Source organism: Parasteatoda tepidariorum, chromosome 9, assembly GCF_043381705.1.
Source record: "Parasteatoda tepidariorum isolate YZ-2023 chromosome 9, CAS_Ptep_4.0, whole genome shotgun sequence".
Taxonomy (NCBI): Eukaryota; Metazoa; Arthropoda; class Arachnida; order Araneae; family Theridiidae; genus Parasteatoda; species Parasteatoda tepidariorum.
Genome location: NC_092212.1, coordinates 7,031,148 through 7,048,607, shown reverse-complemented (window position 1 = coordinate 7,048,607; position 17,460 = coordinate 7,031,148). Strand labels below are relative to the sequence as shown.

The 17,460-nt window shown below is 32.5% G+C and overlaps 1 protein-coding gene across 2 annotated transcripts in view; it reads left to right on the top strand.

Annotated features, from left to right (window-relative positions):
* Nucleotides 1-17,460, top strand: part of LOC107443935 (cytochrome P450 3A9) — a 102,765-nt gene that overhangs the window by 73,810 nt on the left and 11,495 nt on the right. The window contains exons 9-14 of one of the 2 annotated variants that reach the window (XM_071185052.1): nucleotides 3,159-3,309; nucleotides 7,373-7,533; nucleotides 10,172-10,260; nucleotides 13,189-13,332; nucleotides 15,120-15,282; nucleotides 16,356-16,735. In XM_071185052.1, coding sequence (XP_071041153.1) covers nucleotides 3,159-3,309; nucleotides 7,373-7,533; nucleotides 10,172-10,260; nucleotides 13,189-13,332; nucleotides 15,120-15,282; nucleotides 16,356-16,454 — 807 coding nt within the window. In that variant the 3' untranslated portion in view covers nucleotides 16,455-16,735. Of the gene's footprint in view, nucleotides 1-3,158; nucleotides 3,310-7,372; nucleotides 7,534-10,171; nucleotides 10,261-13,188; nucleotides 13,333-15,119; nucleotides 15,283-16,355; nucleotides 16,736-17,460 lie in introns of those variants that run through there. The other variant, XR_011637637.1, reaches the window with a different exon arrangement.

The following is a 17,460-nucleotide window of genomic DNA, read 5'->3' as shown; positions in this document are numbered from 1 at the left end:
CATTTACCTGCTATATCATCACCTCCTACATCAAGATGCCTCCACACGGTCTTTTATAAGTAGTCCGCGCAGACTGTTTAAAAAGTGAGCTAGTTGTGCGTATGAACCCAAAACCTTTTATAAAAGTAATTGAGAGAAATTTATCTTATATATTTGAGAATTGAATCTGTAGTGATTGACAAGTGAATAAGGCAAGCCAATAATATTCATAAATAAAATAAATTTTTTGTCACATATTTGCTATCACTTTCTTATTTTAACTATATTCTGTATTAAATGACTCGTTCGGTAAATGGATATCCTTCACAGTGGTCTGATCGGACTACCTATGAAAAACCGTGCGGAGGCTATATTCTCTTTTCATACAATCAGGAATGCCAGACTTTTATACTTTATGGGAAAACTTCTTCTAGTGGTAGCATACTGTATGTGTGCTTGATGTTCTTTGCGACGAAAATTTAATTTAAATATTTTTTCCACACCACTACTTGTAAATGATTTAAAACTTCTCATGAAACACCACTTAGTAACATTTTCGTTCTGAGGTTAATATTAAAATGTTAGCAAAATGAACCAGAATTCAGAAAGCAATAGGTTTTCCTAAATTCTATGAAAGATTTTGAAACGGCGTAGTAGTTGGCCGCCATATATAATATATATACGTGTGTGGCAGAGATAGCCAACTGCTCCGGACACGCCAAGAATTTAAAAAGCGGTGAATAACTACAAAGTAAATTTTGCAAATATTTGACTATTTTTGCTTGCTTCTTAAAAGGTACAGCATGACATAAGTACTATCAAGTGCATACCTGCCAACTCTTCCGGATTTTCCGGAAGATTTTGTTTTCATATTTAAAGTGGTAGTAAATATATACTATTTTTTCTTTTTTAAACTTAATTTTTAAATGATTTTGATCACCACTATTCTTACAAAAATTAAGCACATATATTAATATGCGTTACTATCATGGTTGTCAACTTAAGTTTGCTCATATACAGCGTATTTGTTTGCTTAAAATTGAAGTTTTAATTCCATTTTAATACCAGACATGCCAACTGCTCCGGACGCGCCAAAATAATTAAAAATACGGTAAATAACTACAATGAAAATTTTGCAAGTATTTGACTATTTTTGCTTACTTTTTAAAAGGTACAGCATGACAACAGTACTAAAAGTTATTAATTATATAAGCCTACGAATTATTTAAAAATAGTGGTAGATAAAAATCCACTAAATTGAATTTATTAAACTAAGAATCATAATTGATCAACTACCACTTTAAAATATAAATTTGCTGTCCGGAGCAAGTTGGCATCTCTGTAATACCAGTGGGAAAAATGATAATGAAAGGGATTAAAAGTTGGCAGGTATGCAAGTGGTGAATTATATAAGCCTACGAATTATTTAGAAATAGTGGTGGATAAAAATCTACTAAATTGACTTTATTACATCAAGAATCACAATTGATAAACTACCACTTTAAATTATATATTTGCTGTCCGGAGCAAGTTGACATCTCTGCAACTTACTCCGGACAGCAGATAAATATTTTCGAATGGTAGTCTTTCAATGTGCGATAGTTAATTTAGTAAATTCTATCTATAGGGCATTTAAATACCACTTCTTTTAAATTATCCAAAGGTTTATATTATAAGCTACTTCATTGCTTATGAATGCGAACTAGCAACTGTCACCGAAAGGTTACCGGTACAACTTCTGTCAAGTCAAGTGCATATAAGTCATGTTGAGCGTTTTAAAAAGTTTAGTTTGTAGATCTCACCCCTTTTTATAATACAGTCAGACCCCGCTATAGTGAACACGGTTTATAGTGAATGAAATGTTCGGTCCCGTGCCTTGCTATACACGTATAATGTTATTTTTTGTGGATATAGTGAACCAAAAAAGTGAAGAAGTTGGATCTAATAAACTTTTTTCTGTCTTTGACTGATTCTTTTCTTCATTTTTTTGGAATAATTTTGAATTTTCTACTTCAAAATAAATAGATATACAGACTTTCAAAACCATCTATAGAGGGGAAAGTAGCGATAAGTATTTTTTCCTGTTTGATTCCTTTATCTCACTTCCCCATCCCTAAACATGCCAAGCAGATTTTTCCAACCCAGGTAGATGATGCACCTGTTAGATGTCAGTGGGATCAATATGCATTTTCTGTCAGAGGGAATGAGTGATTATTCATTATTCGTCAAAGGGTTGGACACTAATCTGTGTTGATAAGGCCCTCATTTCTACTCCTTTTTGCTCTCAGTTCAGTTAAAAAAAGCCTGCAAACCAATGCCTTAATCTCAACTATGGCGAGTAGTAAACGTAAAACGTTCTCCTTTGATGATAAAACGGGCATAATCTGAAAAATTGAAAATGGATGTAATCAAACTGATATTTTGAGAGAATATAAACTCTCCAAATCTACAGTTTGTAACAGCTGGAATAATAGATAATTTCTGCTCATGAAAAAAAAATTTGATAGCAGAAAAAAGTTGTGAAAAGCAGATCACAAGGATGTGGAAGAAACATTACTGAAGTGGTTCAGCATTCGAAGAAGCCGCAATCTTCCAGTATCGGGACAAATGTCGATGAATTTGCAAAGTGATTTTGTGAGACTACTTTTATGTGCTCGAATGGCAGGGTAGACAGGTTTGAAAAGTGGAATAACAGAAATTCAAGATCTGAGAGTCGGGAAACGTTTCCATATTTGATATTCAGGATTGCTCATCAGCTAAAGATTAAAAAATTTTTTTTGTACGCAAGACGAAGAGTTATTAAAAATAACGCATTTTTTTACTACTTCATAATATTTTTCAATCATTTATTTGAATAATATGTAATAAAAGGGAGGAGTTTGGGAACCATTAATTAAATTGCCTGCTTAACGGATATAGTGAACTCCCGGTTATAGTGGACCGAAACTTCGGTCCCTTGAAGGTTCACTATAGCGGGGTTTGACTGTATTTTGTCTTATTCGGGGCAGTTGGCATCCATGGTGTGTGTTTAAAAAAAAGTGGTCTGTGTTAAAAGGTTTGGTCGTCAACAAACAATTATTTTGTGGTGATTTCGACTGCTATGATTTCCAGTTTTTCAGTTTATTTATTCATATTTCACACTCTTCTTAGAATAAAATCATTTTCCTCCCTTTTTCCAGAGGTATGATGATTTTTTGCAAAGTTTGATGGACGCCGTGGAAGAACAAAAACCTGAAGTGAAAAAAACAGACACAAAAGAAGAAGAGGACGTACACGATCAATATGGTAGTGTAACGAATACACAGATGCCAAAACAACTTAAATATAAATGTAGGTTTAATTATGAATATTTTTATTACGCTAACGGAATTTAATTTAATTATAAACCGCGTTTAAAGGTGCCTATTTACTCCCGACTGCGAATAAATATTTTCTAGTGGTAGCGTTTTCAAGTATGATTCCTTGTCAGTAAGTTTGATTTATGAGTTTTTACTCACCTCTGTTTCTAAATATATAGCAGGTTATGTATAACGCCGCTATGCTTTGTTGAACCTTTTAAAAAAGTTGGTAGAATTAACTGAAAATCTGCAAATTTTAGTTAATAGTTCTTTACCGCTTTTAAAATCAATTTGTAGAACCCGGAGCAGTCGGCATCTCTGCTGCATTACAAGCTTTCTTTCTTTCTTTAAACAAAACTGGGTGCCTAGGCCGCGCAGCGGCCCCTACCCCATTCATCATTAAAATTATATACAGTGAATAAAACATTTTGAATTATGTAACAATGTGGTAACATTATAATGAAGTAACCATGATTAAAAGTATGTACAAACTTGATCGGAGATTTGCATTAATTGCCATTGAGAAATGAATATAGCCATGATTAGATGGATATACATGAAATACGAGCTTAATCTGTGATATTTACATTAATTGCTGTAGAAATTTGAAACTGAGCATTAATAATTGATGATAACATATATACACAAAATCGTGATTCAAAAACATGAAATACATGCTTAATCTGTGATATTTACATCAATTGCAGTAGAAATTTGAAATTGAGCATTAAAAATTGATGATAGCATATATACAGAAAATCGGGATTCAAAATCATGAAGATTCTACATAAATTTTGCTAAGCCTTAGTGGCACCATCTAGTGTGATCAGCATTCAAAAATATTAATTCGTATAGTAATAGAGATACTAACTAAAGTTCAAAACATATTTACGTTCAACACAAGTTCAAACAGTCTGCGGCACATTTGAGACATCTTGGTTATGAGTTGCAAATTCGCTGCGTGTGACCGTAATTTTGGCAGTTGTAGCATTGGATTGGGCATCTCCGGCCGCGGAACCTTTCAATTTTCACCGGAAGGGCACAAATATTGGTAACTGAGAAGTGACTTCCGCTGATGTAGTCGGTATTTCGGGCCTATTTGGCACAGGCGTGAGGGACTGCTCCAAATTATTTTTCTTTTTCTTTTCATCTTCTTTAATTCTCCTTCCCATATCTGCCAACTCTTAAGCCATTTTGGTTTCAAAATCCGAGCATTCCTCATCTGTCGTTGAAGCACGTGCAGGTCTTTCGGTCAGCCGCTTTCCGCCACGTCCGTGGTGGTGATACGTAGTCATTGTTGTTTGATTGCAAACATGAAATGTTTGCAGCCACAAGCTGCAATTCTAACAAACTCGAAGATTTAAAAAATTATTTTCATGTCATGTGTCACCAACAAAGTTAGAAATTAGGCATTGTCTACCTTGATTAGACATTGTGTGCAATGTCTGAAATATGTTGAAAGTGCATTCTATACAATATCCAAAATAGGTATCGTACGAAATGTTCAAAAGTGAACAACATAGCAGAACTTTGGAACAATCATAATAATATTATTTGTAAATAATTATTAATTTCTAATTATCTAAGTTTTTTGGTATGTTTGTTAAATTGTAGTTAAAGTTGTTTAATTTAAAATTACATTGCATAATACAACGTAATAATTGAAAAAAAAAGAATAAGAAAAATATATTTGTTCAAAATGTTGAAATTGTGCAAAACATTCATAAGAAAAGATTTTGCATGCAATACCAAAATTTTATTACATTTTATAGACGTTGTTGAACAGCAGACCGATTATTGAGTTTGCGACTATCAATGTTCAACTCCGTAGCCTAGTAATTTTGAACCTAATCCAGAAGACAGGGAAACTCCTGGATTAAATATTGGGAAAAATTTGTTTTCGTGGAGGACTTTTGATTAAACTAACCCGCATTTGCTTTACATGGAGATGAAAACAACCCACGGTTAGCCTAGTGACAAAGGGACTCCAACCCATGATCCGTCTACCACTGAGGATATTATACGTTAGCACTGTGGTCAGTGCTATGCGGATGCGAAATTTATATCGACTTGCCATTACTGGGATTCGGGTCACTTCATTGAAAAGTTAGAGCGCTATCCCCTGAACCACCATGGCTTACAATACCGATATTGTCGTTAACAGTTACATGAGATAGAAAATCATGCTATGGAGTTTTCAATAGTTTTTTTATATTAAGGATAATGTTCATTTTTTATGCTTTTGCTCAGTTTCTGAATTATCACTGTAAGAAAATTGCAAAACAGATAAAATTTTATTGTTTTACCTGTAAGTGCTTAGTAGGCTCTGGAAAATTTTTGTTTATACTAGTATTATTATTCTCTCACAAATGTATTGATAATGGTGAGCTGATAATGTTAATTGATATGTACCTACAAATATATTGATAACGAAATGGTTACCATTTTTTTTATTTCGATGCTTTTTGTGGAAATTTACTTCAGATTGTAGAAAAGGAAAACGATATTTGTTTATCTACCACAACAAAATATTAATTATAATTAATATATATTTTAATCTTCCGCACTCTAGCGATGTTGGATAGATAACATTGTAGATTTAAGTAATACATCCGCCAGTGAAAATTTCAGCTGGTAGATGTAATGAGCACATTATGAGAGTTTAATCTTAATCAGCGGCAGGACATAAGGCATAGAACTTGACTCGGCCTATAATCCAAATGCTAGCTGTTCTGAATAATGATGAACTCATCATCTAGTTTTGATAATCTATCCCTTTCTAAAGCCGTGGTAAGTATCCTTTCCACCAATTTTTTAAGGCTATGGTGAAACTTTTACCACTTTAAATTTAGGTTTCCATTTGTTAATAACTTCAGCTTTCTTGAAGTGCGTTTAAATAGAATTGGCAACCATTTGTTAATTTAAGAAAACGTATAAAAGTTATAAAATGCATTATTCTTTTTGAAGATTGTAGCATTTATAAAATTTATTTTATAAATAAAGAAAAATAAAAGTCAAGTTCCTAATAGGTAGTGTTAAATAAAATTACCACCAAAAAATGGCTTTTCTATAAACTAAATGAGTTTTTTTTTCTTCTATCAATTACTATTCTTATAACTATTTCAATTCCAAAAATTTAAGATTTTGGGGACAGTGTTTTCCAAAAGAACTAATATTTATTATAGATCTTTTAAAAAGCAGGGTTCTCTTATAATTTATTATAATTGCCTCATTTTATTTCCAACTGCATAATTTGAAATCGAAATTCTGCAATCATTATGTGAAAATTAAAGTAAAAGCAAAACCAATTCTGTTACATTAATCATACTTATATTGAAGTGACTACTTTATGTTATTTTCGCCGATAAATAAATTCTCCTGAAAATGTCACTTACCTGATTCATCCACTAAGCTTTTCATATATTATCCACAGAATTTACTTGCATAGTTTCTTAATTAACTTTTCAACTGAGCTTAAAAATTATTGCGATTTATTTATTTTTTTAATATATGTACTTTTTCAATAATTGGCTCAAAAACACACGCGTTAATTAAAAATTAATCAGAAGTTTGCACGCGATAAATAAAATTTAAATTCATTAAAATATCCGTCACATTATTAAGTTGAGTGACAATGTTTCGGTAAGCATTTGACTCCTAGGATACATTAATGTATCAAGCAATCAAACACATTAATGTGTGAAGCATTTTACTTTATTTCAATTTTGATTTAAATCTACTGTAATATATGAAGTTATAGCATAGGTATTTTATGTAATTGTAGTGAACTAAAGTATAAATGTTGAAACAAATTGATTTTTTTTATTGTTTACCAAGGCTTCATTTGTCCTTTGGAACTATTACATAACTAACTAGACCAATTTATATGCACTGATGACCAAATTCTTTTAAATCTAATTTACAAATCCCTTATACCCCATCTTAGCTACCACAGGTACATGCATTTTCTGGAACTGCGGAAATTCCGCAGATGTTGGACAGTATGCATGAAGTAGTAGTACTATTTTTTTTAAAGTATACAACTTCTTTTTTAGGGCTGTCAGAAGATGAACTCGTGGCTCAATGCATTCTATTTTATTTTGTTGGATACGAAACTACAGCTTCAACGATAGCTTACATGGCGTATGCATTAGCAACAAACCAACAATGGCAAGATAAATTAATTGCTGAAGTGGATGAGGCGTTCAAGAAGCACGTGAGTACATCTTAAAACAATGCCAAGTGTGTGAAAAATACTTTTTTTTTGTCAGAAGATGAGAAGTGTTAATCTGTATCATAAAGTTATGCATCATAAAGTGTTAAGCTGTATCATATCGTGTGAGTTATAAATAAGAGAGTGTTCCCAAATGTCCCCCACAGTGATAACAAACTACTCATAAAAGCTATTTGAAATTTTCCTGATTTCACAAACTTTTCAATTTTGATTATTTTCATTTAGCATGCATCGAACTTCTATAGATACTTGAAGTTTCTATGCCCTTTCGGTGATCATGAAGAATTTAATAATAATTCTTTCACCCTTTCAATACGGCGAAAAATCAGACCAAGTGCTCCCCATTGACGGGATCAGTTATTTTTCCTCCAAGCGATTATTAGATAAAATAACTTTCATGCCCAAAAGGTTGAAGGTCTTGGAGACGCATAAGCGTCCCCATAACAGCACACCACCAATAACAATTATTTCACAAGCTTCACTGATGGGACAGCATATGTCCCACCGTAAGGACAAAGCATCTAAATCCCAGGACAGGGTATGTCCCGGCCGGAATTCTAGAGTCCATAACTCATTTTTATTGACATTTTACTTAACATTTTGATGATTATTTTAGGCAACGTTTTTTTTAATTAACATTTTCATGTACATTTGTGTTAACATTTTTGTTAACGTATTTATTTATGAACACTTTTCGAAATTAACAGTTATAAAATAAGAAAGGTAAAAAATTGAAAAATTTGAAAGTAGTGGTGGAGGAACAGCAGTATCTAAAGTCTGGATTTCTTGAGGGGGTGGTAGGGCTGGAAACAGTTCTTGCACAGTGCTGCTACGTTGCAAGAGGTGCACACTATTTTCGAGAGTGCCTCTTTATTCATTTTTACGAACCATGCACATCTATTGTGCGTTTTTCTTTCAATTGGGAAATGGTTTCCAACATTGAAAAGTTGTTGATGATGATGATATAGTTTTGGAGGAAGAGGGCCTTTGCTTATTGACTTCCTTGTTCGCATTTCCAAATGTTCTTTCTTTCCATTTCTATACTTTCGTTCGTACATTGGGCAGTGTAAATGGAAAAGCTTTTGGGAAAGATCTTGAAGTAAGAATACACTTTGGTGGCTTCGTTGCCAATAGAGAAATTTGCTTGGCCCTTGATGAAACTATCTAGTGGCATTCGTGGTGCAAAGTTAGTTGAAAGTGACGGTGGATTCTAGTTCTGGAGCTCAACTTCATCATCAAACAAATCATTATGATTGGGTGACACGACTTCATTGCTGGTCTCCTCTACAGTGTTTTCCGAAGGCTCACTAATATAAGCGAGCTGTCCCAACTATTTTTCAGGGTAAATTCTTTTTTGACTCATTTCGACTCCTTATCAGAGGAAGGAGCCTTCGAATAAGCCTTCAAATTGTTTAGAAATAGTGGTGGTTGAAAACCTAATAAATTGAATTTATTAAAACAATAATCGCAGTTAATAAACTACCGCTCGAAAATATGTATTCGCTGTCCGTAGCAAGTTGTCGCTTGCTTGATTAGATCTGGAATGATTGACGTGAGAAATTCATGGACTCAGAACGATGAGACCTTAAATCGGTTTGGAGCCCAAAGTGGGCGTTATTTTCTGTCCTAGATATTTTTCAGTAACTGGGACATATGCTGTCCCAGCCGTAATATCAAAAATTTACCAGACTTGGACAGCACATGTCCCGTCCGGTGCGAAAGGGTTAAAAAAGAACGGAATACATTTTACAGTATAGATTTTGCCGCTAATTTAAAAATCTGATGAACCTCTGGGTCGTCTGGTAAAGAGATATACTTGACCTTTATGCTGTTTAAGAAACAGAGGTTGCTATGAAACGGTGGATGTTTAGAAGTTAATAGTTTTACATTTTTAGTGGTTTGCAATATTTTTGCAATAAGTTTTACTAAACTGCGTGCACTGTGTAGGAAAGGGAGGATTAACTCTTTAATCAGTTCCAGTAATATGAACTTTTATTTCAACTGTGCATGAAACCTTCAAAATCACAAAAACACTCTTAATATTATCTGACCGCAAAGAATTAATCCATTTTTGTTATTAATTTAAGTATAGTTTTGTTTCAACATCATGGCCTTTACTTCTACTAAAAGGAAGCATGCTATGATATCTGAGAGAGAAAATGATAACATATGGAATAGGGATATAGCTTTACGAAGTTTGAAATAGAATATTAATAAAGGAAATTAAATTTTAAAAAAATCATCTAAAGCTTCAGATTAGATTCCATTTGTACAAAGGGTTTAAACAAAAAAAGAGCTAAAAACTATTTAGGACATTAAGACAAATTAATTTTAAAATAAAATATATTTATACTTACTCGAAAGAATAGGCAATTATTACGTAGTTATATTTAATCAAAAAATATAAATTTTCGGAGTTTATTATGAAAAATCAATCAAATACCTACGTTAATAATCCATAACCTATACTTGAATAGTTCGATTAACCGATGAGAGTGCTGTCACAATTATTTCGGATTACTGAGGTCTTACTGTTTAAGAATGCCTAAAAAGAAGCTTTTTATTGTTTTATTGTAGGACATTAAACAAAAAATTAAATTTTTAAGCTCTATGTTTTTAGGGCGAAGTTGGTTACGACGCAGTGAGAGACATGAAACTTATGGACGCGGTCGTATCAGAAACTTTGAGAATGTATCCACCTGGTTTAATGTGAGTACTTTTTCTCTTTTTAATTTTTTAGTTCATATCGCATTCTACTTTAGGACCTGGATTTTTTTAGAGCCTCGATTGTTAAATTGTTTTACAAAAAAATAAACGCATCTAGAATACTTATTGTTATAATTATTTATATTATAAAAGCAAGCAATTCACAACTCCACCACATTCAATTAGAAAAAATTAATTTAAGAATCGAAAATATTTTTGTACTATACTATTAATATATTACAGATTTAGAATTTTGTAAATCTAGGTATCTTATCGGGTCGGGCAAGTTTGACTCAGCCTTTCATCCCTTCAGTGGGTCGATAAATGAGTACCAAGCATGCTTGGAAACTAAACACTGGGGGTTCCGCTTTCGGCTGACCACCTGACCGGAACATCTGTTCCTGCACCCCAGAGCCCAAGGTCAAGAAAACTGAGATGGCTCAGTAGACCTTGGCCCTCTATGGGCTGTCGCGCCACTGAGTTTAGTTTAGTTTTAGGTATCTTATATCACCATAATATATCAATGTCTACATTATCTCTAATATTTAGATATCCCGAGCTATATTCTAGATTGATCTATGTATAATTCCAGACATTAGAGGTCTGCTTAAACGCGAGTATTTTTCCCTTTTTTAATTTTCCTGTCTTTATAGCGTGTTTCTTTCGGCCTGAGTTGCTTTGCGAAACATATTAATAAACCTAGGAAGCATTGTTATTCTTATTTATAATGCGAAATTAAGCAAATCTCATATCATGTCCGGTCCATGATATTAAATTACTGAAAATAGCAAACTTCTTCTTTAGTTATACTAGCTGGGCACCTGGGCCGCGAAGCAGCCCCTACCCCATCCACCGTGAGTTATTTAGAATTGTGTGAGTTCTTTGTGGTCAGCAGGCAGTGTGGTAGCTATGAGGGGGATTCACAAGCACTTTGCTTGAATAAATAGAAATAAAGAAAATAAAACAAAGCAACTTGCTTTAAACTATGTGTGGCTATAGAACTGGATGCAGATTGATGGTCTACGTGGGGAAACGCTTGATAGATCTTTCAATATTGTTGTTGCTGAATCTGATGCTATAGGTGGATCTGTGAGGTCTGTGAGTTGAGGCTCTTGTTTATTTTGATGAATGTGATATGAGGCGTCGGATGTAAAGTGAGGGGCTATTGGTCTGAATTTTGTTTCTTTTTTGCAGTTTTCGATGGTGAATATTTGGTTGAAGTAAGCTACATTGCATTTTTTGGCCTTGTCAAAGAAATCTGCATTTAATTTGTGAATTTATTGTGATACGGTCGGGATCTTGAGGTCTTTATGAATATTTGTATTTCTGATGAACTATCTTGCACAGGTGATTTTTCTTAGTATCTTGTTCTGGCATCGGTTGAGCTTCTTCATGAGGAATTCTGGTATGGTTGTCCATGCAGGTGAGGCATACGAGAGAATTGGTCTAATCATCGAAGTATATATCAGTTTTCTTAGTTTTAATGATACGTTCTGGTTGTAGATGAGTGGTTGGATTATTTTTGTTGCTGTATTTGCTTTATCTATTATATTATGATGTGTTAGATTTGAAGGGAAAGCAAAAGATAAGTCAGTCGATTTAGTCATGCACAAACTTAAGCTATGACTTTTAAATTTTTATCACCCTGATTCTTATTCCGTATGAATACATTCATGACTCGCCCGCTCCAAAGAGGTAAAGTGTATAAATAATTATAATTGGACCTGAAGGTTGAGCTCAGTGCGTTTCAATAGCTAAAGAGAGCTATTAAAAATTTAAAAATATATATATAATAATTTCAATGCTGAATAACTGCAAATTTGAAAAGGACACCGGTGCTCCATGCTGTATCTCCTAACCATTAATTATTAAAATGCTAAATATAATATTTTTCATTTATTCTGACTTAAGTTAGTACAAAATTATGAAAAAAGTATGAAAAATATAATTAATAAAAGCTCCAAGAGATGATTGAAAAATTATCATTAATTATTAGAAATAAATCTAGGTTTTTTCATGTAAAATTTATCTCTCTGGCAACAAACTAGGAAGGAAATGGTTAGGTATCTGTAATTTTTTTGTGAGGTACCGCTTTGTCAGAATTAGTAATCATTTTAGTAATAAGTACAATTAGGGTAAGCTTATTGTTTAATTTCTCCTGCTTTTTTGAAATGCACCTCAAGATATTCAGGTATGTTATATTTCATAACCCATTCAGACCTGGCTTGCTGCATACCGGACATCAATCTATATTAACTACATTAATGTAACTATCTTTTTATTATAACCATCTATCCCATAATTTTTGTTTCGTTTGATGATAATGACTCTATTGCTTTTTAAATATTGCTATAAGCCATCTTCAGACTGAAGGCGATATCGTGAAGCTAAATGGATACTTCCAATGAAGAGAATATCTAGAAGCTAAATGGTTATTTCCAATAAAGGGAATATCTTGAAGCTAAACAGATACCTTCAATGAAGGGAATATCTTGAAGTTAAATGGGTATTTCCAATGAAGGGAATATCTTGAAGCTAAGTGATAATTTCCAAAGAAGGGAATATCTCGAAGTTATAGGGGTATTTCCAATGAAGGGGATATCTTGAAATTTATCTTACTTCAACTAAGCTTATCTAATTCCAACTGAAGGGGTGAAAGGAACTGAAATTGATAACATATTTTTGTTGTTTCAGTTATTGTAAATATAGTTCATGAAATCAAAATTAAATAGTTAAGCATAAAATTTACTAACGCTTTCAATTAAAAAAAACATTTAAAAAAACACTCGTTTGAGCGTGAAAAATTGGTTCAGAGTGCGTTCATACTTTTCAAACCGTTTTGTTTCCCAATCAAAAACTTTTAAAATTTGAAATGAAGTTAATTTAATATTTTTGTTTCATTTGTTTTATTTTATTATCTTTCTTTTTCAGGACAGCACGAATAACGACATCAGATTACAAGTTAGGTGATACAGGTATAGTTTTAGAAAAAGGAATACCTGTGCTTATTCCACTGTACGCAATGCATTACGATGTCGAGTTTTTTCCGGAGCCCGAAACTTTTAATCCCGAAAGGTATGTTCCATTTTAGATGTGAAATTTGTGATGATTTTCATTTTGAAATAAGCATTTAGAGTTAAAACCAGTCTAAACATTGTTCTTCTGCAAACATGAAAGCAAAAAAGACAATAGTTAATTGATATATTTTAATTGTTATAAAAAAAGGAACATATTAAACGCAGACGAATTTAAAATGAAGTAAGTTGCTTCTTTGCAGGCTGATAGTAAGAATAAATAGATGTTCTAAGGCAACAGGAATATACCCTTTACACAAGGCCTGACATCAGGCTCGTGACGTCACAAGAGGAACAAAAATCTCCGATTATCGTAGCCTTCTTTCAGACAAGCACTGACGGGTGAGGAAAACTTCAAATCAGGCCTGAATTCAGGCGCGGGATAATTGGATCTATGCCTCACGTGCTTATTTTTCGTCTGTCCTTTCAAGGTGAGGTTCTTAACATCAGGAATGATCTAAATTTGACCCACCTTATTTCAGGTTTGTTTAGGGATTATAATGATTTTTTTTTTCACTTTCTATATGCTAATTACAAAATTGGCGTAAAGTGTCACGATGACAAGAAGCCACAGTTTTCTAAAAATAAAAAGCGTGTTTTTTCTCTTCCCAAATTTTAATGTTTGAAAAAATATCTCAACACTGCATTTCTCTTTCGAATAAAAAATTACAAAAATTGAGAATTATTTATTGATTATAATGATTTTCCTCTAATGAAAAAACTTCGGCAAAATTGGACATTTTTAACATAAATTTAATATCTTAAAGTTTATATAATTGCACGTTCCCTTCCTGCCCTGAAAGAGGCATTTCTCGCCCTTGAGTTGGCTACAAGACAAATGGTCTTGGTCATAAATGTAGATAAAACAAAATATATGTTATTCTCAAGAAACAGAGTCCCAGACCCCTATCTTGAAACAAATTCTTATAGATTTGAAACAGTGAGGAGTTTTACTTACTTAGGATCAATTATTACCATTGACAACAGAATTACTCCTGAAATAAAAAACCGACTCTATTTGGCGAATAGGGCTGTCTATGGGCTCAGAAGATTTATTAAATCTAGGTTTCTTTCTAGGAAAACAAAGTTCTTAATCTACAAAACTCTTGTCCGGCCAGTCTTGACATACGCCTCTGAAGCTTGGACAATGACAAAACTGGAGGAAAATTGTATCGCAATTTTTGAGAGACAGATTTTGCGGGGTATACTTGGTGGTGTAAATGAAAACAATAACTGGAGAAGGAGATTTAACTTTGAACTGTACAAGATTTATAAACAACCTGATATTATTAAATACATAAAAATAAAACGAATGAATTAGATCGCAAACGTGATTCGAATGAGTGACGAAACACAATAAAAAAGATACTGCTTTTTAGACCAACTGGAAAAAGAAAGCGGGGAAGGCCGCGGTTGAGATGGGCTGACTCAGTGGAGTCTGATTTTTTTGCTATTAATGAAAAAAATTGGAGATCAAAGATAAATCGGAAGCCCGCGTGGATAAATCTTCAGAGGAAGACATTGGCTCACATTGGGCTGTCTGGCCAACTATGATGATGATCATTAATATCTTAAAAAATTTATAAATTTTTTGTCCGGTCTGAAACCTAAATAATTCTTTACTGCGAGATGGTGTGTATTTAGTTTGGAATTATAGCTTTGTTTCGAGTGTGAGGCAATTAAAATGCGTCTTTTTTATTTTTTTCGACAAAAGCTGCAAAAAATATTATTTATGATGATACACTTTCTGTTTTTTCGTATTTATTTGATTTAATTATTCGCTTCTAGGTTCATGGATTCATCTAAGGTTAAACACCCACAATATACATATTTACCATTTGGCGAGGGACCACGGAATTGTTTGGGAATGAGATTTGCTTTGTTGGAGATTAAGTTATGCATGGCTAATATATTACATCATTACAAATTTAGAACTCATTCAACAACAAAAGTAAGAATTTTTGTATGTTATAGATAACCCAAATCATGTTTTTTTTCAGTATTGTTTTTTTTAGGTAATGTGTTAGACAAATTAATAAAAAAATTACTTGTTATGAACCAGTATCTGTAGTGAAAATTTTTTGTATAGACCACTTTATGTTTCCTGTTATTGATGAGTTAATAATAAATATTGGATAAGACATTTTCTTAAATAATTCGGAAGCTAAAACAGTGGGGCCACAAGTAGAAACGTCTTGAGGCAATTTATGTAGCAAAAGAGATAACAGAATATTTTAATATTAGATTTCACATTCTGTTTCAGTTGTATACTCGAAATAAGGAAATCTATTCCAAATCAGTGTCGTTTAAATAATTGTGTTTATTACACAGTGGACGAAATGTTTAGTTAGAAGAAAGTGATTATACAAGGTAGAGGTGATGTGTTTGGGGTACCAGTGGTCGGAAAAAAACTACAACTACTTTATTACAACAGTAGTTAACTAAAATTACTTTTTTTTTAATATAGGAACTGCAAACTACTTTCGAAATGTAGTCAACAAATTTAGCTGGAGAACACCAATATTCAAAGTTAGTTTGAATATAATATTGAAAAGCATGAGGAGGTATTAAGAAGTTTTAATTCATGTTTTTATGAAATTATTTTTTATTCTAAAGCACTTATTATGAATTTGTTCTTTTAGCTTTACGCTATGCTTTTTTAATCAGTATGGTTTTCTCTCCATGCTTTTCGCGTCAGTAATTTAAGAAATGCTAGGAAATTTTTAAATATTTGTGAATTAAGTGATCAATGCTTTTTTATATCCTCCAAAAATAAAGTACAGTGGGAAAAACAAAAAAAAACGGACCACCCTGAATAGCTTTCGCCAGTGATCCGATCTTCACGTTCTAGGATTCAAATCTTAATGGTTTGAGGGGATGACTGCAGAAATTTCAAAAATTTATTTTTACTAGACCCGCTTGCAATGTGTTAGATGGTAAAATCTGAATGAATGAAATGAAATTTACTGAATAAAAACTAGAGATATAGCAAAACACAAAAATGAATTTATGTTTTTTTTTCAGGTGCCTTTGGAATACAAGAAATACTCAGTGTTCCTCAGTGTTACCGAACTACCTTTGGCTTTAGAGAAAATTAATCCAAGTGCGGATTCAACATTGTAAAATTGAGAATGCGCACTGCTTCATATTTTCACCTGTGAGAAGCCGGCATATTCAAGAAAATTAAAAAAAATAACTCTATACATACTTCTTTTTGTAAATATAACTCACTATAATCTTAATCCGTATTAGAACTATTTTTTGTATAAAGGATGGTTTATGAAGGAAAAATAAACAGTACAGAAAAAAAAAGGATTTATTTCATGCATATGAAAGTGATAAATGAAGTTATTTAAAATGTTTGTGTTTAATTTTTTAAATAAAAATAGAAAGAAAAAAATATACAGATTATTGTTTCATTTTCAGTTTTTTGTAATACCATCTAGCAAGTTCTCTAACGTTTATTAACCCTTTGACGCAAATTTATCATGTTTTTCATACTTATTTAACTATTTTGTATTAATTTAGGTCAAAATAATATAATTTACATGTTGCTTACGCCACTACAGCGCCATCTGTCGTAAAGCAGACTTTCCTCACACATTCACTCTCGGGACCGCAACGGGGAGAAGATGTGTTAGCTATGATTATTTTGTGTTGTCTTGTATGGTTTCCTTAATAAAAGCTTTAAATGTAAGTCCCCTAGAATGCATTGAAGCTAATCCACGACCCCATAACATATATATTTATCAATAAATGCTAAATATATTAATATAAAATAATAAGTTATTTAGCATTAAAATAATATATTTGTGATAGTCAGCATGGAACATCAATGTCTTAAGGGTGAAATCATCACAACACGATTCACTTCCAAACAATAATTTTTCAAATGTGCAGTTATTTAGATGATCTAAGAAAAACAGTTATTTATCATTAAAATCTTTCTAATTTACAAAATCAATTGCTGATAAATTTTTGAATGAGGTGAGAAAAAACTTTTTTAGTTAATGGATTTATAAATTTAATTTTTTATGATTTAAACCACAAATAGCAACTAAATCCATATTATTCATCAATAAACTGAGGGTAAGTCATAGCAATTGCAGAGGTGCATATTTGCTCCGCT